The sequence below is a fragment of the Scyliorhinus canicula genome, chromosome 2 (genome assembly GCF_902713615.1).
Source record: "Scyliorhinus canicula chromosome 2, sScyCan1.1, whole genome shotgun sequence".
NCBI lineage: Eukaryota > Metazoa > Chordata > Chondrichthyes > Carcharhiniformes > Scyliorhinidae > Scyliorhinus > Scyliorhinus canicula.
In genome coordinates, this window is record NC_052147.1 from 103,868,433 (window position 1) to 103,892,493 (window position 24,061).

Here is a 24,061-nt window from a genome sequence, read left to right on the forward strand (position 1 = left end):
ACCTCACACACACCCACCTCACTCACACACACCCCCTCACTCTCACTCACACACCCACCTCACTCTCACACACCCACCTCACTCTCACACACCCACCTCACTCTCACACACCCACCTCACTCTCACACACCCACCTCACTCTCACACCCCACCTCACACACACACACACACCCACCTCACTCTCACACCCACCTCACTCTACACACACCTCACTCTCACACACACCTCACTCTCACACACACCTCACTCACACCCACACACACCCACCTCACTCTCACACACCTCACTCACACACACCCACCTCACACACACCCACCTCACCTCACACACCACACCCCCTCACTCTCACCCACCTCACACACACACCCACCTCACTCTCACACACCCACACACCTCACTCACACACACACACACCCACCTCGCTCTCACACTCCTCACTCCACACCCACACACCCACCTCACTCACACACACCTCACTCTCACACACCTCACTCTCACACACCTCACTCTCACACACCTCACTCCCACACACCCCTCACACCCACCTCACTCACACACACACCCACCTCACTCTCTCTCACACCACACACACCCACCTCACTCTCACACACACCACACCCACCTCACTCACACACACCCACCTCACTCTCACACACACCCACTTCACTCTCACACACACACCCACCTCACTCTCACACACACACACCCACCTCACTCACACCACCCACCTCACTCTCACACACACACCCACCTCCTCACACACACCACCTCACTCTCTCACACACACCCACTTCACTCTCACACACCACCCCACCTCACTCTCACACACACACGCACCCACCTCACTCATACACAGACACCCACCTCACTCACTCACACACACACACCCACCTCACTCACACACACACCCATCTCACTCTCACTCACACCCACCTCACTCTCACCCACCCTCACTCTCACTCTCACCCACCTCACTCTCACTCACACACACCCACCTCACTCACACCCACCTCACTCACACACCCACCTCACTCACACCCACCTCACTCTCACACACACGCACCCACCTCACTCACACACACGCACCCACCTAACTCTCACTCACACACATCCACCTCACTCACACACACACGCACACACCCACCTCACTCACACACACACGCACCCACCTCACTCTCACGCACCCACCTCACTCTCACTCACACACACCTCACTCTCACACACACACCTCACTCTCACACACACACCCACCTCAGTCACACCCACCTCACTCACACACATGCACCCCCTCACTCTCACACACACGCACCCACCTCACTCTCACACACACACCACACCCACACACACCCACCTCACTCTCACACACACACACCCACCTCACTCTCACACACACACACCCACCTCACTCTCACACACACACACGCACCCACCTCACTCTCACACACACACACCCACCTCACTCTCACACACACACACACCCACCTCACTCACACACACACCTCACTCTCACTCACACACACACGCCCACCTCACTCACACACACCTCACTCTCACTCACACACACGCACCCACCTCACTCACACACACACACCCACCTCACTCACACCACCTCACTCACACACACCCACCTCACTCCACACCCACCTCACTCACACACACCCACCTCACTCACACACACCCACCTCACTCACACACACCCACCTCACATCCACCTCACTCTCACACACCCACCTCACTCTCCCACACCCACCTCACTCTCACTCACACACACCTCACTCACACCTCCACACACCCCCACACCTCACTCACCACCCACACCTCACTCACCACACCACACACCCCACCTATCACTCCACACACACCCCCACCTCACTCCCAACACACCACCTCACTCCCACCCACACACCACGACCTCACTCCCACACCCACACCCACCTCACTCCCACACACACCAGCTCTCACACACACACCCACCCACTTCACACACACACCCACCTCACTCACACACACACACCCACCTCACTCTCACACACCTCACTCTCACTCACACACGCACCCACCTAACTCTCACTCACACACACCCACCTCACTCTCACACACGCACCCACCTCACTCTCACTCACACGCACCCACCTCACTCACACACACCGCACACACCCACCCTCACTCTCACGCACCCACCTCACTCTCATTCACACACGCACCCACCTCACTCACACACACCTACCTCACTCTCACTCACACACACGCACCCACCTCACTCTCACACACACACACTCACTCTCACACACACCCACCTCACTCACACACACGCACCCACCTCACTCTCACACACACACACCCACCTCACTCTCACACCACACACCCACCTCACTCTCACACACACACCACGCACCCACCTCACTCTCACTCACACACACGCACCCACCTCACTCACACACACGCACCCACCTCACTCACACACACACCTCACTCTCACACACACGCCCGCCTCACTCACACACACACCTCACTCTGACTCACACACACACACCCACCTCACTCTCACTCACACACACACACCAACCTCACTCACACACCCACCTCACTCACACACCCACCTCACTCACACCCACCTCACTCACACACACACACTCCTCACTCACACACCCATTCATTCTCTCCTCTCAGATACACACCCCAAAGAGATAGATGTCCAGCAGATTAAAAGTGAGTCATTTGTATTTTTCCGACCAGGAAATTCACATTTTTTGTGCATGTGGACATGGAACAGGAACCAAACTGGGAGACCTTTAAGATGTGGAAGTGCCCAGGTTTAATAAGGGAGGGTTCTACTGCCTGTTTCTGTTGATGTCCTGTAGCTGGTGTTCGGTGTAGACTGACCGGTTTCTCAGTGGTTCTTAGGATTAAAACAGTATGTGACCTAAAATTGGTTTTGGCGTCATGACAACGGCTCTTGTCCATCCAAGATGGTTTGGAAGTCCAAAGCCACCGTTACACAATGGGAGATAGATGATGGACATTCACACCTATTTGTGGTTAATTGGTATCGACAGCTCTTTTGAATTAAATCGAGCTTGGACACGGTGAGTTTAGTTGACTAGAGATTTTGAGTTGAGAATAAACCACAAACAATAGTCGATGTAAATTCCACAGATGGGTTTTGTGTTGATATGTTCATTCAAGGGGGAGGCTCCCACCCACGGCTTTTCCAATCACAAACTTTCCGGAGGCTTAAGACAGAAATTGCAAAAGTCACCTGACCTTTTGCAGCCATCTGCAAAGTATCCATTTGTAAACAAAGACAGTTCCAGAAAATCATATACCGAATACAGTCTATGTTTAAACCGATAAACAGGATATGCATTTACAGCTTTTTCCTAAAGTCTGTCTTAAGATAAGGTATTCCGTCGTCTTTCAATGTGTTTTTGCCTGCCATGGCCTTTTTAGAAATCTTTTTACACAAGGATTGTGAAGGCAATTACACCCATCAGAAGCAAAAGTAGAAGCAGAATCCATTGATAGCTTTTGAAAATGGCTATAAGATGCAGCAAGAATACATGGGAATGGGCTGGGAGGGGGTAATAAGTTGGCAGCTCTATCAAAGAGCTTGCACAGGCACAATGAGTTGAATGGTCTCCTGTAGTGCAGTAAGATGCCAGATGGAGAGAAGAGTGGGGAAATAGCAGCAGAAGGGCCTTTCAGAAAGATGGCATTGACTTGATAGGGTTGACTGGCCTCTTTCTGTGCCGTGAACATTCTCGATCCTCTATATTGACAAAAAGGAGCGGGGATCACACAACAGAAGATAGGTTAACTGTCCGCCGCGTCTCCCCCCCTCCATCCTTGACCACATGTGGAAAGGGGAGGCCGCACTCACATTGTTTGCAGCTTGTCTCACTTGACGCATCAGCACAATTGGAATTTCATCGCACTCCAGGTTGCTGTCGATGCAACACTTGTCCTTGCAGGTGAACTGGTGTTCGGTACAAGCTCCTGTGCCGTCGTGAAGGAGATGAACAGTGAAAGAGTGAGAGTGACCCACAGTAACAGAGACAGTGCGACAGCGAAGGAATGGAGTTCCAGTGCTTGCTCAATCATTGCAAACCAGCAGCGAAGCCACAAAAATATTGTTTAGACATTGTATCTCCAGTGGAAGAGCCACTTGCTCTCTCTCCCCTCCCTGCTGTGATTGGACTCATTCATTTGCGTCTCGTATTAGTCCCAAATTTACGTTTTATCAGCTTGAATTTGTATCTTTTCCATGCTGTATACTATCTGAGACATCTTAACAAGATTATTTCTCAGGCACTTCCTATCCAGGCAGTAACACCTTTCCATGTCTCTCCAGTCTTTCCTCCTAACTTAGACTAGGGAAGGGAAGGAGATTTGTTTTTTCTGAACTGTCTCCAACCCCTGAATTGGTGCCTTGTGTCAGTGAGTAGAACTGGTCAAAATCCATGGCGCATTCTGACCAGAGCACCTCTGATCAGGACTTCCCCTGACTTGTATTTTACTGGTATGGGCTTTGCTGACTATGTAACACACGGCAGGATAGAGTCAACAGTGACGAAACAGGCCATTCGGTCCTGCTGGTCTGCACGACTGTTCATGCTCTACTCATGCCTCGTCTCATCTTTTCATCGCACCCACCCAGTCTACGTATCTTTCTCTTACTTTCCCCTTCGATCTTCCCTTTCAATGCAACTATCTACACTTCCTGTGGCAATGGGTTCCACACACTCACCATTCCCTGGGTAAAACGGTCTCCCCTAAATTGTTAATGTATTTATTTAGCAATGGAAGCTTTCTCGTTTGTTCTCCCCTGCAATTGGAAACATCTTCTCTACACCTACCTTGCAAACCAACTAATTAAAGATCTTTTTTAGACCACCTCTTTGTCTTCAGTCTTCAAAAGAAATTTGCCCCAGCCTAATCACTCTTTCCTGAATGGTAGAACCCCTCAAGACTGATACCAACCATGGCCGGGATTCTCCCCTACCTGGCGGGGCGGGGGGTCCCGGCGTGTTGGAGTGGCATGAACCACTCCGCGTCGGGCCGCCCACTTTCGCACCTTTAGGGTCAAGCCCTCACATTGAGGGGCTAGGCCCGCGCCGCAGTGGTTCCCACTCCGCCGGCTGGCATGAATGGCCTTTGGCGCCACGCCAGCCGGGGCCGAAAGGACTTTGCATGCCGGCGTAAGTCCGCGCATGCGCCGGAGCATTAGCGGCTGCTGACGTCATACCGGCGCATGCGCAGGGGAGAGGGTCTCTTCCGCCTCGGCCATGGTGAAGACCATGGCAAAGGCAGAAGAAAAAGAGTGCCCCCACGGCACAGGCCCGCCCGCCGATCGGTGAGTCCCGATCGCGGTCAGGCCACCTGGGTGCACCTCCCGGGTCAGATTGCCCCCGCGGACCACCCCCCCCCCCCCCCCCAAGGACTTCCGGCCCATCCGCGCCGCCAATTCCGCTGGTCAGAGGTGGTGTAATCCACGCCGGCGGGAGAGGCCTGTCAGCGGCGGGACTTCGGTCCATCGCTGGCTGGAGAATCGCCGCGGGGGACCCGCCGACCGGCGCGGCGCAAATCCGCCCCGCCGAATCTCGGGGGGGCGGAGAATCGGGACACGCCGGCTCCGGGCGATTCTCTGACCCGGCGGGGAGTTGGAGAATCCCGTCCCTTATCTTTTTCCTGGTGTCTTCTCTAGTATTCCCATGTCTTTTTCAAAAAGTGAGTCAAGTGTGTACAGTCCTCCAAGTGTTGATCTAACCAAGGTTATAACGCAACTTATGCTTTTCATAACAATCCCTTTAGAAACTAACCTCAGTATCTTATTTCCTTTTTCTAAAATTGTCTCAGTAACGTGTGTTGCGACTTTGATCAGACACATTGAGCGGCATGTCTGCCAGGGTCCTTTCACTTCATTCTCAGCTTGTGCCAACACCAATCAATGGTGTGCATCGCTGATAACTTTCCGAGGTGTAATGCTTTGCACCAGTCTGGGATGGCATTTATTCTGCCAGAATACCAACAACTTCAACATTTCAATCAACTCCTGAGCAGCTGTCTATCATTCCACTGCCTGTCTCATTTGATATTTGCAAATTTTGCATTGAGCCTTCTGAGTCCCAATCACTTGTGTAAATCGGAACTTAGGAACAATAGAAATAGGAGTAGGCCATTCAGCCCCTCGAGCCTGCCCCACCATTCAATGAGTAGCCATGGCTAATCTTCAGCCTTATGCCATTTCCCGCCCTATCCCTTATCCCTCTATACATAGAAATCTATCAATCTCCATATCCAATGATTGAGTCTCCACAGTCTTGGAGTAGAGAATTCCAAAGATTCACCTGAGTGAAGACATTCCTCGTCACCATCCCAGTCCTAAATGGTCTCTATCCTTTATTCAAAGTGTGGATGTCTCAGTTCTGTGTCCTGGAACACCCCACTCTGTACTCACCCTACTCACTGTGATGTGAATCTTTTTGTTTTGTTTATAAATTTAGAGTACTCAATTCTTTTTTTTTCCAATTAAGGGGCAATTTAGCGTGGCCAATCACCTACCCTGCACATCTTTTTGGGTTGTGGCGGTGAGACCCACGCAGACACGGGGAGAATGTGCACCGAGATGTGACCCTTCTAATGAGATTCTTTTTTACCCTTCAAATCCATTCTCAGGGTTTACTTCGAGTCCTCAACATTTTAAGTTCAGCCCTATTGCACTTCCCCGAAAGCACTAAGAACAACACAGCACAGGAACAGGCCCTTCAGCCCTCCAGGCCTGTACTGGTCATGATACCACAGCACTTCCTAGTGCCGTATCTGCTTCCACAACCTCCCCTGGCAATGCATTCCAGGCACTCACCACCCACTGTGTAAAAAAACTTTCCTCGCACATCTCCTATAAACTTTACCCCGAGGGCAGCACGGTGGCCTAGTGGTTAGCACAACCGCCTCACGGCGCTGAGGTCCCAGGTTCGATCCCGGCTCTGGGTCATTGTCCGTGTGGAGTTTGCACATTCTCCCCGTGTCTGCGTGGGTTTTGCCCCCACAACCCAAAAATGTGCAGAGTAGGTGGATTGGCCACGCTAAATTGCCCCTTAATTGGAAAAAATTATTGGCTAATCTAAATTTATAAAAAAAAACTTTGCCCCATGGGCCTTAAACCTAAGCCCCCTGGTGACTGACCCCTCCACTCTGGGAAAGAATGCCTGCACATCCGCTCTATCCATGCCTCTCATAATCTTGTAGACCTCTATCCCCCCTCAACCTCCGCCGTTCTAGTGAAAACAGTCCGAGTCTATTCAGCCTCTCCGCACAGCTAACATCCTCCAGACCAGGCAACATCCTGGTAAACCCCCACAACCCAAAGATGTGCAGGTTAGGTGGATTTGCCACACTAATTGCCCCTCAATTGGGAAAAAAAATAATTGGGTACTCTAAATATATTTTTAAAAAACAATCTATCTATCTCAGCCTTAAACATACTCAATGACTCTGCCCCCACAGCTCTCTGTGACAAGGAGCTCCAAAGGCTCACAACCCTCAAAGGAGAAATTCCTCCTCATCTCAGTCTTAAATGGGCACCCTTTTTATTCTGAGACTATGCCGTCTGATCCAAGCCTCTCCCACGAGGGGAAATATCCTCTCAGCATTTACTCTGTCAAGCCCCTTAAGAATCCTTGGTTCTCCCTGGTGCGTTGGCCAAAATGTATCCACTGACCAAGACTTAAAATGGATTAGCCAGCCATTCGTGCCAGAGCTTGCAGTGCGCATATTTTCCACACTATTTTAGTGTCTCCACTTTATTGCCCTTGAAATACTTTGGGACGACTTCCGGTTGCGGCTATGCAGAGCTAAGTTGCACGTTTGGCAGCTCCCGCTAGGAACGGACTTTTGGGCTCTTTTCAGGACCCCCAACGGCATTTTTTCGACATTTCCCGGTGTGTGGGAAGGAGACTGCAACATTCCCCCACATTGGACCAGGAGCGGGGCGACTAAAAAAGTGGTGGTGAAGCCAAAGAAAGTGCGAGGGAAGAAAAGCAAGATGGCGGCAGGCGGAGACCAGGCAGCGTGGATGCAGTGGGCGGAGGAGCAACAGGAGGTTCTCCAGCGCTGCTTTAGGGAGCTTAAAGCGGACCTGCTGGAGCCGATGAAGACTTCTATTGACAAGCTGCTGGCGGCCCAGGGGTGGTGATCCGCGAGGTCCGGCAAAAGATCTCAGATAACGAGGATGAGATCTTGGACCTAGCGGTAAAGGTGGAGGCGCACGAGGCGCTCCACAAGAAATGGCAGGAACGGTTCGAGGAGATGGAAAATCGATCGAGGCAGAAGAATTTGCGGATCCTGGGCCTCCCGGAGGGGCTGGAGGGGTCGGACGTGGGGTCCTATGTGGTCACTATGTTAAACTCACTGATGGGAGCAGGGTCCTTCCAAGGGCCCCTGGAGCTGGAAGGGGCCTATAGAGTGCTGGCGAGGAGGCCCAAGTCTAACGAGGCGCCGTGGGCAGTGCTGGTGCGGTTTCATCGATTCGTCGACCGGGAGTGTGTGCTCAGATGGGCCAAGAAAGAGAGGAGCAGCAGGTGGGAGAACGCGGAGGTTCGCATTTATCAGGACAGGAGTGCGGAGGTTGTGAAGAAGCGGGCCGGGTACAACCGGGCGAAGGTGGTGCTGCACAGGAAGGGGGTGAAGTTTGGCATGCTGCAGCGGGGGTCTGCCGCTGTGGGGAGCGGACTGGGCGTGGGGCATGGGTGCGTGGCTGGCCGAGGAGGGGTTATGGCTCGTCGGCGGGGGAGGGCAACCCCCTGATCCAGCTGATAACCTGGAACGTAAGGGGACTGAATGGGCCAGTCAAACAGGCCCGGGTGTTTGCGCACCTGAAGGGGCTGAAGGCGGATGTGGTAATGCTCCAGGAGACACACCTAAAGGTGGCGGTCCAGGTAAGATTGAGGAAGGGGTGGGTAGGCCAGGTGTTCCATTCAGGGCTGGAATGCCAAAAATCGGGGGGGTGGCGATCTTGGTGGGAAAGAGGGTGTCGTTCGGGGTGTCGAGTATTGTGACAGACAATGGCGGCAGGTACGTAATGGTGAGTGGTAAACTGTGAGGGGAGAGGGTGGTGCTCGTCAACATGTACGCCCGAACTGGGACGATGCGGGTTTTATGCGGCGTATGTTGGGTCGGATCCCGGACTTGGAAGTGGAGGGCCTAATAATGGGGGGGGGGGGGGGGGGGGGGGGGGGTTTTAACACAGTGTTGGATCCGACACTGGATCGCTCCAGGTCTAGGACGGATAGGAGGCTGGCAGCGGCTAAAGTGCTGAGGGGGTTTATGGACCAGATGGGAGGGGTGGATCCATGGAGATTTGCAAGGCCGGGGGCTAGGGAATTTTCATTCTTCTCGCACGTTCATAAGGCCTGTACCTGGATCGACTTCTTTGTTATGAGTAGGGCACTGATTGCGAGAGTAGAGGATACTGAGTACTCAGTGATAACCATTTTGGATCACGCCCCACATTGGGTAGATTTAGAGCTGGGGGAGGAGAGGGACCAGCGGCCGTTGTGGCGCTTGGAGGTGGGGTTGTTGGCAGACAAGGAGGTGAGCGAGCGGGTTCGAGGAAGCTTAGAAAGGAACCTGGAGGCCAACGATAATGGGGAGGTTCGAGTGGGGACGGTCTGGGAGGCGCTGAAGGCAGAGGTTAGGGGAGAGCTGATCTCCATTAGGCCCACAAGGAGAAGACAGAACAGAGGGAGAGGGAGAGGCTGGTGGGGGAGATGGTGAGGGTAGACTGGAGGTGCCGGAGGAGGGACTGTTGAGGGAGAGGCGCAGCCTCCAGGCTGAATTCGACCTGTTGACCACCAGGAAGGTGGAGGTGCAGTGGAGGAAGGCCCGGGGGCGATTTATGAATACGGGGAAAAGGCAAGCCGGATGCTGGCACATCAGCTTCGGAAGCGGGACGCAGCTAGGGAGATTGGAGGAGTTAAGGATAGGGGAGGGAGTGTGGTGCAGAGTGGGGTTGGCATCAATGGGGTCTTCAGGGACTTTTATGAGGAACTGTATCAGTCCGAGCCCCCACTGGAGGATGGAGGGATGGGCCGCTTTCTGGACCAACTGAGGTTCCCGAAGGTGGAGGAGGGATGGTGGTGGGGTTAGGGGCCCCGATTGTGCTGGTGGAGCTGGTCAAAGGGATAGGGAGCATGCAGGGGGGGATGGCACCGGGGCCGGACGGTTTCCCGGTCGAGTTTTACAAAAATTATGTGGTCCTGTTGGGCCTGTTGCTGGTTAGGACCTTCAATGAGGCAAGGGAGGTTGCCCCCGACGATGTCCCGGGCACTGATCTCCTTGATCTTGAATCGGGACAAAGATCCCCTGCAGTGTGGGTCTTATAGGCCGATCTCGCTGTTAAATGTAGATGCCAAGGTGCTGGCGACGGTCTTAGCCATGAGAATTGAGGATTGTGTGCCGCAGGTCATCCATGAGGACCAGACAGGGTCGTGAAGGGGAGGCAGTTGAAACCGAATGTGCGGAGGCTCCTGAACGTTATTATGATGCCGGCGAGGGAGGGGGAGGCTGAGATAGTGGCGGCGATGGACGCTGAGAAGGCCTTCGATAGGGTAGAGTGGGGGTGCTTGTGGGAGGTGCTAAAGAGGTTCGGTTTTGGGGAGGGGTTCGTCAGGTGGGTTAGGCTGTTGTTCGAGACCCCGATGGTGAGTGTGGCCACGAACAAGAGGAGGTCTGAGTACTTTCGGCTGCATTGAGGGATGAGACAGGGGTGTCCCTTGTCCCCCCTGCTCTTTGCATTGGCGATTGAACCCCTGGCTATGGCACTGAGGGAGTCGAGGAAATGGAGGGGGCTGGTGTGGGGTGGGGAGGAGTATAAGGTGTCGCTCTATGCGGACGACTTGCTGCTATATGTGGCGGACCCGGTGGGGGGAATGCCAGAGGTAATGTGGATCCTCAGGGAGTTGGGGATTTCTCAGGGTACAAGCTCAACATGGGGAAGAGCGAGTTGTTCGTGGTTCACCCAGGGGACCAGGAGAGGGGGATTGGCGAGCTCTCACTAAAAAGGGCGGAGAGAAGCTTCAGATATTTGGGGGTCCAGGTGGCCAGGAGCTGGGGGGCCCTGCATAGACTTAATTTCACGAGGTTGGTGGAGCAGATAGAGGAGGAGTTTAAGAGGTGGGATGCGTTGCCGCTGTCCCTGGCGGGTAGGGTGCAGTCAGTCACGATGACGGTGCTCCCAGAGTTTTTGTTCCTGTTCCAGTGCCTCCCCATTCTTATCCCGAAGGCCTTCTTTAGGCGGGTCAACAGGAGCATTCCAGGGTTTGTGTGGGCACGAGGGACTCCAAGAGTGAGAAGGGTGTTCCTGGAGTGGAGCAGGGATGGGGGGGGGGGCTGCCGCTGCCCAACCTCTGTTGGGTACTACTGGGCCGCTAATGCGGCGATGGTGCGCAAATGGGTGAGAGGGGGAGGGGGCGGCATGGAAGAGGCTGGAGACGGCGTCTTGTGAGGGTACGAGTCTGGAGGCACTGGCAATGGCGCCGCTGCCGCTCCCTCCAACGAGGTATACCACAAACCCGGTGGTGGCGGCTACCCTCAAAATTTGGGGGCAATGGAGGCAGCACGGGGGGGAAGTGGGGGCCTCGGTGTGGACCTCGATACGGGGGAACCACCGGTTTGTCCCAGGGAGAATGGATGGAGGGTTTGCGGGGTGGCACAGGGCAGGGATAAGAAGGCTGGGGGACCTGTTTGTGGATGGGAAGTTCGCAAGCCTGGGCGAGCTGGAGGAGAAGTACGGGCTCCTCCCGGGAAACACCTTTAGGTATCTACAGGTAATGGCATTTGCCAGGTGGCAAATGGTGGAATTCCCGCTGCTGCCGCCACGCATGGTACAGGACAGGGTGCTCTCGGGGGTATCGGTCGGAGAGGGGAAGATTTCGGCAACATACCAGGTGATGCAGGAGGAGGAGGAGGCCTCGGTGGAGGAGCTGAAAGGTAAGTGGGAGGAGGAGTTGGGGGAGGTGATCGAGCAGGGGACTTGGGCAAAGGCCCTCAGGAGGGTGAACTCTTCCTCTTCGTACGCGAGGCTCAGCCTCATACAGTTGAAGGTGCTGCACAGGGCACACATGACCGGGACCAGGATGAGTCGGTTTTTTGGGGGTGAGGACAGGTGTGTTAGGTGCTCAGGGAGCCCAGCAAATCATACCCATATGTTCTGGGCATGCCAAGCGGTGGAGGAATTTTGGAAGGGCATAGCCAGGACGGTGTCGAAGGTGGTAGGATCCAGGGTCAAACCGGGCTGGGGGCTCGCAATATTTGGGGTTGCAGAGGAGCCGGGAGTGCAGGAGGCGAAACAGGCCGGTATTCTGGCCTTTGCGTCCCTGGTAGCCCGTCGGAGGATTCTTCTTCAGTGGAAGGATGCAAGGCCCCCAAGCGTGGAGGCCTGGATCAACGACATGGCGGGGTTTATTAAATTGGAAAAAGTGAAATTTGCTTTGAGGCGGTCGGTGCAAGGGTTTTTTAGGCAGTGACAACCGTTTCTAGACTTCCAGGCAGAACGGTAGACAACGGTCAGCAGCAGCAGCAACCCGGGGGGGGGGGGGTTCTTTATTACTTTTGTTGTTCAATACTGGGGGGGTCTGAGGAGGGGGTGTACATATTTGCTATGTTTGCTTTGTGTTTTGACGGGTGTTAATTTATTATTTATGTATGGGGTGGGGGGGGGGGTACTGGGGTGTTTTGTTTTGTATTTAATTCTATGGGGTTCTTTTTCCATTTTGTTGTTGATATTTTGTGAAAACTTTTAATAAAAATTATTTAAAAAAAAGAAATGCTTTGGGACATCCTCAGGTTATGAAAGGCAATATGTAAATGAAAGTTCTTTCTTTACAGTGTGAGGAGGGTGGGGGCGGTTTCATATACTCACGTGGCAAGCCTGATCTGCCTGAAGACTTGGAATCAGCTGGAAGAAATGAAAAAAGTAGTTAGATCATAGAACAAACAGAGCAGAAGGAGGCCATTCGGCCCATCTAGTCTGCACCGACCCACTTAAACGCTCACTTTCACCCTGTAACCCAATAATCCCTCCTAACCTTTTTGGACACTAAGGGCAATTTATCATGGCCAATCCACCTTACGTGCATGTCTTTGGACTGTGGGAGGAAACCGGAGCACCCGGAGGAAACCCACGCACACACGGGGAGAACGTGCAAACTCCACACAGCCAGTGACCCAGCAGGGAATCGAACCTGGGACCCTGGCACTGTGAAGCCAGGCTAGTCACTTGTGCTGCCCCTCGTTAATTGAAAGGTTTCCCTTCACTTTCAATTGGAATGTTGTCGGAAGTGGCACAGCCTCCTACATAAGATTTGTTGGGCGCGATTCTCCGCAAATGCGGCGAGTAGTAAAGGCTGCCGTGAAACTGGCCGTGTTTCACGGCAGCCTCCGTGCCCCCTCCCAGGACCCGATTCTCCCCCCCCGGGCGGGGCTAGCAGCGCGGCCCCGTGAAGCACGGCATCGCGGGCTTAGCGACCGTCGCTAAGTCCGCGCGCCAAGCGTTATGGCGGCTGACGCGTCAAACCCGCGCATGCGCGGGCCGTCATGCCCCTCAGCCGCCCCGCGGACTGATCCTGCGGGGCGGCGGAAAGAACAAATAGTGCGCGGGTATCGTGTCGTGGTGCGGCCGTGGGGGGGGGGGGGGGGGGGGGGGGGGAATAGCGGGAGGGCGGGAAAATTGTCGGGAAGGCCCTCCCACTATTCTCCAACCCGTCATGGACAGCGGAGAATCGCGCCCGTTATGTTTCAGAAGGAGGCCATTTGGCCCATCATATCTGCACGGGCTCTCCAAACGAGCATCATGACTTAGTGCCATTCCCCTGCATTTCCCCTCACCCTGCACATTGTCCCTGTTCAAGTAATCATCCGATAACCTCTCAAATGCTTCGACTGTGATGATCTGCACTCTTGGTTTTTTAAGTCAGTGGTACAGCTGCAACTCCAGCCACATGAGCTGGCTGAACTACCTGGAAGTTAACCTGGCCTCCTGTGCATCGGGAGTTTTGGAAGGGACCTTATTTTTTTTTTTTTTTTTTTTTAAATTTAGATTACCCAATTATTTTTTCCAATTAAGGGGCAATTTAGCGTGGCCAATCCACCTACTCTGCACATTTTTGGGTTGTGGGGGCGAAACCCACGCAGACACGGAGAGAATGTGCAAGCTCCACACGGACAGTGACCCAGAGCCGGGATCGAACCTGGGACCTCAGCGCCGTGAGGCGGTTGTGCTAACCACTAGGCCACCGTGCTGCCCTTGGAAGGGACCTTATGACACAACAAGACTGGCTGCTCCTCACTGCACCAGCACCAAGTGAGCTCTCAGTCAGAGCTCCTCGAGTTCCCTGGACACTTCCAGGTTGATACATGTGATAGCTCACACCAGAATGGAATGCTGACATGGTGTATCCAAGGTATGACATGCGTGGCATTCTGTTTGCCAAGTTTTTAATCACAGCTCATCTTAAAGAGCAAAAATCACGATGGCAACTCCTCAATAATGAATAGATTGAAAGTCAGACACAGGAGTCCCACCATCATCTTCTGTTAACTTCAACTAACTTCGCATCTGGCAGCGTTTTTCCTGAACTTGTGCCTTGTCGCTGGGGCATTTTTCCCACACAAACAGGCAGATCACTTCTCTCCTTCAACTATCAAAGGTCTACACATGACAGGGCGCCTGGAGGGGCTATTCAACTGGGGGGGGGGGGCATCACAGTCACGCCATTTATCTCCTCCCTAAATTCTTCCTCATCAAACATTCCACAAAGCATTCTTCTCAGCAAGGGTTGCAAAAGCAGGCAGGGCTGACTGATATTTTCCCCTTGCCCCCTTTTTAGGGAGAATCGCAGGACTTCCTCGAGTCAGCAGACCAAAATTGGAGTTTGGGGCCAGGAGCTGTCTGACTCAACCCCTCAGGGCACGCACAGGTTCCAAGGTGTCCTACAAATCTCAGGATACTGCAAACTGATGCTTGCCACCCCAAAAGCCCACTGACCTTTGGCCCCGCCGCATGCCTGCTTGCATTCCTTCTCATCCACATAGTTGTTCTTGTTGCCCTTGCAGCCACCATAGGTGAACATCTCGCAGGTCCCCCGGTCAGTTGAGTAATGCCAGCGAGGGAAGGCCCCACGGCAAGGCCCCACCTTTTTACCCACCATGCAGTATTCTAAAAGGATGAAGAAGCAGAGGTTAAAACTGGCAGGCAAATACAGCGGGGAATTACCTAGAAAGGGCGGCTCAGAAACCAGTTCCTGTCGATGTTTGTACTCCACTCGAGCCTCCTCCAATCTTTTCTTATCAGAAACGACCATTGGAGCCCTCTCATCTCACTTCCCCCTCGAATGCTCATCTAGTTTCCTCTTAAAATGCATCTACTCGCTTCAACCACTCCCTGTGGAGCGAGTCCCAGATTCCTGCCACTCTTTGGGTAATAAGTTTTTTCAGAATTCCCAATTGGATTTCTTGGTGACCATCTTATACTGACAGCCTCTCATTCCGCTCTTTCCCCAAAAGAGGAAACATTCTCTCTCCATCCACCCGATCAAAACCTTTCATAATTTTTTTAAGACCTCTATTAAGTCACACCCTCAGCCTTCATTTTCAAGAGAAACAAGGCCCAGCCTGGCAATCCTTTCCTGATATGTATACTCTCAACAGTTCTGCTTCCATATCCTTTTTATGATGTGGAGATGCCGGCGTTGGACTGGGGTGAGCACAGTAAGAAGTCTTACAACACCAGGTTAAAGTCCAACAGGTTTGTTTCAAACACGAGCTTTCGGAGCACGGCTCCTTCTTCAGGTGAATGGAAAGGCTTGTTCCAGAAATGTTTATATAGACACAGTCAGAGATGCCCCGGAATGCGAGCACCTGCAGGCAATCAAATCATCAAAGATGCAGAGAGAGAGGTAACTCCAGGTTAAAGAGGTGTGAATTGTCCCAAGCCAGTTCAGTCGGTAGGCCTCTGCAAGTCCAGGCTTGTTGGTGGGGGCCGAATGTAATGCGACATGAATCCCAGATCCCGGTTGAGTCCGCATTCATGCGTGCGGAACTTAGCTATAAGTTTTTGCTCAGCAATTTTGCGTTGTCGCGTCTCCTGAAGGCCTCCTTGTAGAATGCTGACCCGGAGATCAGAGGCTGAATGTCCTTGACTGCTGAAGTGTTCCCCAACTGGAAGGGAACAGTCCTGCCTGTTGATAGTCGCACGATGCCCGTTTACGCACGACAACGAATAAACGGGCATCGTGCGACTATCAACAGGCAGGACTGTTCCCTTCCAGTTGGGGAACACTTCAGCAGTCAAGGACATTCAGCCTCTGATCTCCGGGTCAGCATTCTACAAGGAGGCCTTCAGGAGACGCGACAACGCAAAATTGCTGAGCAAAAACTTATAGCTAAGTTCCGCACGCATGAATGCGGACTCAACCGGGATCTGGGATTCATGTCGCATTACATTCGGCCCCCACCAACAAGCCTGGACTTGCAGAGGCCTACCGACTGAACTGGCTTGGGACAATTCACACCTCTTTAACCTGGAGTTACCTCTCTCTCTGCATCTTTGATGATTTGATTGCCTGCAGGTGCTCGCATTCCGGGGCATCTCTGACTGTGTCTATATAAACATTTCTGGAACAAGCCTTTCCATTCACCTGAAGAAGGAGCCGTGCTCCGAAAGCTCGTGTTTGAAACAAACCTGTTGGACTTTAACCTGGTGTTGTAAGACTTCTTACGATATCCTTTTTATGACATGGTGAACAGTATTGCACGAGGTGTTCCAACTGTGGTCTAACCAAGACTCAATATAGGCTCTAACATAACTTCCCTACTTTTCAATTTCGATCTTAATGATTGACTTGCTTTATTGTTAATGGCTTTGCTAACCTGTTGGTGCAACTGTTAGTGATTGGTGGATTTAGACTCTCATACTAATTTCTTTTTACATTTTTCCAATTCAGGGGCAATTGAGCGTGGCCAATCCATCTAACCTGCACATCTTTGGGTTGTGCAGGTGAGACCCACGCAGACATGGGGAGAATGTGCAAATTCCACACGGACAGTGACCCGGGACTGGGATCGAACCCGGGTCCTCAGCGCCATGAGGCAGCAGTGCTAACCACTTGCGCCACCGTGCTGACCTGAAACTTATTACTTATTGACCTTTGGTTTTGATCGTCCCATGAAGTGGAAATATCTTCTCTACATCGATCCTATCAAGCCCCTTCAAAAATTTTCAAGGTCACCACTTCTCTTTTCTAGAGAAAAGCACCCAACCGACTTGCTCTTTCCTGTTATAAACCTCTCAGTTCCGGTACCGCTCTTATGAATCACATTTTCATCATCAACAGTGGTTGCACGTCCTTTTCATAACAGAGTGGCGATGGACAACCTCGGCTAGTGAGTGGGCCATCTGAGTAGCCCTCCTTTACCTCAGCGGGCTGCATGATTGAAATCAGACTTGTTCACTAACCACAGCTCAATGAATAAGATTGAATACATTTATTACACAACAAATACTTCTCAACGAGGTATAGAAAATGCTTGATCATTTATATATTAACAAAACCATCAACTTCAAATGGCAAAAACAAAAGAAACATTTACACTTTGGATGCAGAGGGAATGCATGATTCTCAGAGTCAACGTTGTGAGCAATCATCACGCCCCTCATTTCACTTGCCCTTGCTGTACATGCATAAGTTAAGGTAAAGTCGCCATCGTCCCAGATGATCATAAGCTGCTTTTCCCTTTGAGGGGGGAGAGCTAACTGGTGGTCATTTAACCTGAGCATCAGGCGAGGAGCAAGTTTGAGAAGGCGGACACTTAGTGAATAATCTCAGCCGGTACGGGGATTGAACCCGCGCTGCTGGTCTTGCTCATGAACCAGCTGTCCAACCAAGTGAGCTAAAACCGGTCCCCTGCGTATCACTGCAGTCATACCGGTAGTAAAAAAATGACATACATGGAAATCAGTGGAATGTGGCGACCCTGCATGTGGGCAACGGTTATCAAGATGTCCCGTGGGCCGCACTCAGTACCCTGATGGGTCTATGGCATGTGGCCCACCCACCACTGACATGGAGATCAGATCTGCGCCCTGTAATCCTAGTGTGGTCCAACAGGTTTAACACAACTTCTTTGCTTTTCCATTATGACAAGGACTACTTGGGGTGGGGGGTGGGGGGGGGGGGGGGGGGGGGGGGGGGGGAGGGGGGTTGAATAAACTCCCTTTCAGTCAAAATACACTCAGGCTGGAAAATGTGCTCACCACTGGATTGTTCGGGCGAGAGGACAATGATGGTCATGTTGTCCACAGTCTTCTGACCAGCTGTGTCTGTGACGGTCAGCTGAAAGACATAATTTCCAACCTGCAAATTCGACACCACCTTCTCATCCGGATTTTTTGTTTTCTGAGGAGAGAGGAAGAGCGAGAGTGAGAACTGAGCCAACACTTTCTGTACAACCGTGCCCCTGAAGTGTCAGGAAACAACAACTTGCATGTCTTTTTATTCCTTCGTTGGATGTGGGCATCGCTGGCAAGATCAGCATTTATTGCCCATCCTTAACTGCCCTTGAAACGAGTGTCTCGCTCGGCCATTTCAGAGGGCAGTTAAGACTCAGCCACATTGCTTTTGGTCTGGAGTCACATGTAGGCCACACCAGGGTAAAGACAGCAGGTTTTCTTCTCTGAAGGACACGAGTGAATCAGATGGTTTTTACGACAAATGGTGATAGTTTCATGGCCACCCTTATCCAGACTAGCTTTGCTTTCAATTCATTGCAGTTTATGATGGGATTTGAACCCGTGTCTCCAGAGCATTAGTCTGGGCCTCTGGATAACCAGTCCAGTGGCATTACCACTACCTCCCCAGAAGACACGCTTTTGGGGGTGACGGTTCCTTTAAAGAATTAGGTTTTGAATAGTTAATTGGCGGTACAAATCTTGAGCACTGCTGAAAAAAAAAGAGACATGCCATTGAAGCTCTTCGTCTTGGACTCATCAGGCCAGATTTACAAGAATACCAAATCTCAAAGGCAACAACAGATTTGGTATGCTTGCAAATTCATCCTGATGAGCGCAAGATGAAAAGCCTCAATAGCGTGTCTCTTTTTTTCAAGCAGGTTTAAAAAAAAAAGAATTCTTTTGTGTTGCCTAAAGGGGTTTAAAAAACTTTATAACTGAAGGAGGAAACTGTGAGTTGAACTTCGGGGATAGTCATGGGGGGTGGGGGTGGGGGGGGGGGGGGGGGGGGGGGGAAGAGAGAAGTAAATGGAAGGTCCACAGAGGTACAGGTTAGGTGGATAGGTATTGTTCAATCTGCAGGGTTTTGGGGATAGGGTGGACAAGTGGGCCTAGGTAGGGTACGCTTCTGAAGGGTCGGTGCAGACTTGATGGGTTGAATGGCCCCCTTTTTGCACTGTAGGGATTCTTGGGAAGAAATCTCAACCCTGATATGAATGTTTAGAACAGTACCCAGATCAAGTGGTTAATCTCCCAATTTGTGATAAGTAGCTGACTGGAGATTTTTGTCGGTCAATTGGGAATGGAAGGAAATTTGAGCTCATAAGTTTTTGTTTCAAGTACAAGTAACCATGTATGTTGTACTTTGAATATCTTTAACATAACTGATTCAGATAGGATACAGTTATGAGCATTATTTATTATTATTTATGGGGAGATAGTGGTGTAGTTGGGGCTGGTTTAGCACAGGGCTAAATCGCTGGTTTTTAAAGCAGACCAAGGCAGGCCAGCAGCACGGTTCAATTCCCATACCAGCCTCCCCGAACAGGCGCCGGAATGTGGCGACGAGGGGCTTTTCACAGTAACTTCATTTGAAGCCTACTCGTGACAATAAGGGATTTTCATTTCATTTTTCATAGTAGTAATTTTCCTGGATAGTAATCCAGAGGCCCAGGCCAATACTCTGGCATTTTGGTTCAAATCCCACAAAGCAGATGGTAGAATTGAAATTCAATCAATAATCTGGAATTGAAAGTGACAATTGGTTGTCATGGGCACCATTTTCAAAATAAATTTAGAGGACCCAATTTTTTTTTCCATTTAAGGGGCAATTCAGCGTGCTCAATCCACCTATCCTGCACATCTTTTTGGGTTGTGGGGGTGAGACCCACGCAGACACAGGGAGAATGTGCAAACTCCACATGGACAGTGACTCGGGCCAGGATCGAACCCGGGCCCTCGGCGCCGTGAGGCAGCAGTGCTAACCAGTGCGCCACCGCGCTGACCCATGGTCACCATTATTAATTGTTGAAAAAACTCATCTGGTTCACTCAGGTCCTTTAGGGAAGGAAATCTGCCATCTTTCCCTGGTCTGGCCTACATGTGACTCCAGAACCCAGCAATAGGGGCTGGTTTAGCACACAGGGCTAAATTGCTGGCTTTTAAAGCAGACCAAGCAGGCCAGCAGCATGGTTCGATTCCCGTACCAGCCTCCCCGGACAGGCGCCGGAATGTGGCGACTAGGGGATTTTCACAGTAACTTCATTGAAGCCTACTCGTGACAATAAGCGATTTTCATTTGTTTTTTTCATGTGGTCGACTCTGAACTGTGATGAGGGATGGGCCACAAATATTGTCCCTGTCAGTGACAACCACATCCCATGAAAGAATTTTTAAAAATTACTGGTCTCTGCCGAGATCATAAGCGCTGCACAGTCAAAGCAGTAAAAATACTTCACAGGGGCGTGTGCAGTCTAACATCGACACCGAGTCACATGACTGAATCACACAGGAGGGGTGACCAAACAATAAGTCAAAGAAATAGGTTTTAAAGAACATCTTTAAGGAAGTAATGGAGATGGAGGAGTGGAGAGATTTAGTCAGGGAATTCCAGAGGGATTTAATCAGGGAATTCTAGAGCTAAAGGCCCCAGCAGCTGAAGGCATTGCCATCAATGGTGGGCTGAAGGACGAGGGGATGGACAAGAAGACAAACATTAGAGGAGTGCAGAGGTCATAGAAGGCTGTAGGAATGGAGGAGAGCAGTGTGATTGGTAGAGGAAAGGCCATGGAGGGATGTGTGAAAATAAAGATACGCATTTTACATTTTTAGTACCATAATATGATGATGAAAATCACCTTTCAGAGTTCAACTAAACAATATGGATTTATGAAGTTGCACAAAAGAGGGAAAATGGCATGGACAAGAGAGAACGCCCAAGGTATGAATGAAAGAGGCAGGTCGGAAGACTGACATGTTTGAGGCGGAAATGGAACTGAAGGCTTTTCATAGCATTAGAACATCCTGAGGCATTTTATAGCCAATGAAGCTCTTTTGAGATGTTTCACTGTTGTAATGTTATGAAAACATGCACAGTCCGATTCCACACGAGCAATGAGAAAATGACAAAATATCTGTTCTGGTGATGTTGGACAAGTGGCAAATATTGGCCAGGACACTAGCCATAACTCCCGTGCTCTTCTTTGAAGAGAGAGTTCCCTTATGTCCACTTAAGAGGGCAGATGGGGCCTTGGTCAGTACCTCATCAAAAAGATGATGTGGAGATGCCGGCGTTGGACTGGGGTGAGCACAGTAAGAAGTCTTACAACACCAGGTTAAAGTCCAACAGGTTTGTTTCAAACACGAGCTTTCGGAGCACGGCTCCTTCTTCAGGTGAATCCTTCTTCACCTGAAGAAGGAGCCGTGCTCCGAAAGCTCGTGTTTGAAACAAACCTGTTGGACTTTAACCTGGTGTTGTAAGACTTCTTACCATCAAAAAGATGGTACCTCTGCAAAGTGTGGCCGTGTAGGCAAAGATGATGAGAAAATTAAAACATATACGTATGGAAGTCAATCCTATTCCATGAGTAACGTTGTCAAGGGCCAGCTTTAGATAATGGCACTGAAGTGAATCAAAGGTGCAGTGTGACCATGGTTACCACACATCTCTTGGAGCAGAGACTACTATAGCGGAACAGGTAACAATAGAACCAAGTGTCTGGGAGGTGGACTGGGGACAAGAGACAATGAAGAATGGGCTATGTCCAGTGCCACAGAGATGTTAAAGAGCAATAACACAGAAATTAGGAGCAGGAGGAGGCCATTCTGTTCTTGGAGCCTGCTCCGCATTCATTATGATCATCGCTGATCATCCAACTCAATAGCCTAATTGCTCTTTCCCCCTATATCCTTTGATCACCTTCGCCCCAAGTGCTTATCAAACAGCTTCTTGAAAACATACAATGTTTTGGCCTCAATTACTTCCTGTGGTGACAAATTCCACAGGACAACTCTCTAGGAAACAAAGTTTCTCCTCATCTCTATTCTAAATGATCTGGCTCCGTATCCTCAGACTATGATCCCTGGTTCTGGATTCACCCACCATTGGGAACATCCTCCCTGCATCTACCCTGCCCAGTCCTGTTAAGAATTCTATAGGCCACTATGGGATTCACCCCCTAAGTGAGTCCCAGTCAATATTGGGGAAGTTAAAGTCTCCCATCACAACACCCCTGTTGCTTTTACTCCTTTTCAAATCTGTCTACCTATCCATTCCTCTATCTCCCGCTGGCTGTTGGGAGGCCTGTAGTAAACCCCCAACATTGTGACTGTACCCTTCTTATTCCTGATCTCGACCCATATAGCCTCGCTGCCCTCGGAGGTGTCGTCCTGCAGTACAGCTGTGATATTCTCCCTAACTAGTAGCGCAACTAGTAGATCCACCCCCTCATTCTTCTGAACTCTAATGAATACAATCCTCTGTGGTTGTCCCCCCCTCTCGAACAGGTATACCCCTTTAGATACTGTTGGGGGGAATAGCCTATCAGGGGAAAAGAGCAGCAGCCAGAGCAGTGGCACCACGGCTGGCTCTGAGGTTCAGCAGGGAGGGTCAAAGCGCAGAAGAGCAATAGTCATAGGGACTCTATCGTCAGGGGCACAGATAGGCGCTTCTGTGGGCATGAAAAAGACTCCAGGATGGTATGTTGCCTCCATGGTGCCAGGGTCCAGGATGTCTCAGAACGGGTAGCGGGCATCCTAAAGGGGGAGGGCAAACAGGCAGAGGTTGTGGTACATATTGGTACTAACGACATAGGCAGGAAGAGGGGTGAGGTCCTGCAGCAGGAGTTCAGGGAGCGAGGCAGAAAATGAAAAGACAGGACCTCAAGGGTAAAAATCTTGGGATTACTCCCTGTGCCACGTGCCAGTGAAGCTATAAATAGGAAGATAGAGCAGTTAAACATGTGGCTAAACAGCTTAGTGTAGGAGGGAGGGTTTCAGTTATCTGGACCACTGGGAGCTCTTCCAGGGCAGGTGTGACCTGTATAAGAAGGACGGTTGCATCTAAACTGGAGAGGCATAAATATCCTGGCCGTGAGGTTTGCTAGTGTCACACGGGAGGGTTTAAACTAGCATGGCAGGGGGGTGGGTACTGGAGCAATAGGTCAGAAGGTGAAATGATTCAAGGGAGAACTAGGAAATAGGGCCAGTATGGCTCTGAGGTAGAGCAAACAGGGAGATGGTGCTGAAAACAGCGGGACTGGTGGCCTGAAATGCATATGTTTTAATGCACAAAGTTTAACAGGTAAGGCAGATGAATTTAGAGCTTGGATTAGTACTTGGAACTATGGGGCGGGATTCCCTCATGCCGGGGCCTGGCCGGAGAATCCCCCCCAACCAGCGTGAATCGCGCCACGCCACCCCGACGCCAGCATCAGTAAGTTTGGCGCTGCGCCGGTTGCTCTACGGGGCCGGCCCGCCAATTCTCGGCTCAGGATGGGCTGAGCAGCCGTCGTGAAAACGCCGAATCCCGCCAGCGCCACTGCGCATACGTGGATTCCGCGGCGCCCAGTACGTGCCGGGATCAGCAGCTGGAGCGGTGTTAACCGCTCCAGTGCCCTGCTGCCCCCCCTGTTGGGGCCAGAAATAGTCGTGGGGTCGGCCCGTTCACACCGTCGCAAAATGCGACGGGGTTTACGACGGCATGGACACTCTGCCGCAGAATCCCGCCCATTATGTTGTTGCCATTACAGAGATCTGGTTGAGGGAAGGACAGGATTG

The 24,061-nt window shown here is 51.4% G+C and overlaps 1 protein-coding gene across 1 annotated transcript in view; it reads right to left on the bottom strand.

The window, feature by feature from the left end:
• The window catches only part of LOC119956804 (kunitz-type protease inhibitor 1-like), a 95,697-nt gene that overhangs the window by 9,805 nt on the left and 61,831 nt on the right, over nucleotides 1-24,061 (bottom strand). Inside the window, 5 exon segments of the mRNA XM_038784243.1 lie at nucleotides 3,881-3,919; nucleotides 3,922-4,005; nucleotides 12,920-12,955; nucleotides 15,044-15,214; nucleotides 18,311-18,452. Coding sequence (XP_038640171.1) covers nucleotides 3,881-3,919; nucleotides 3,922-4,005; nucleotides 12,920-12,955; nucleotides 15,044-15,214; nucleotides 18,311-18,452 — 472 coding nt within the window.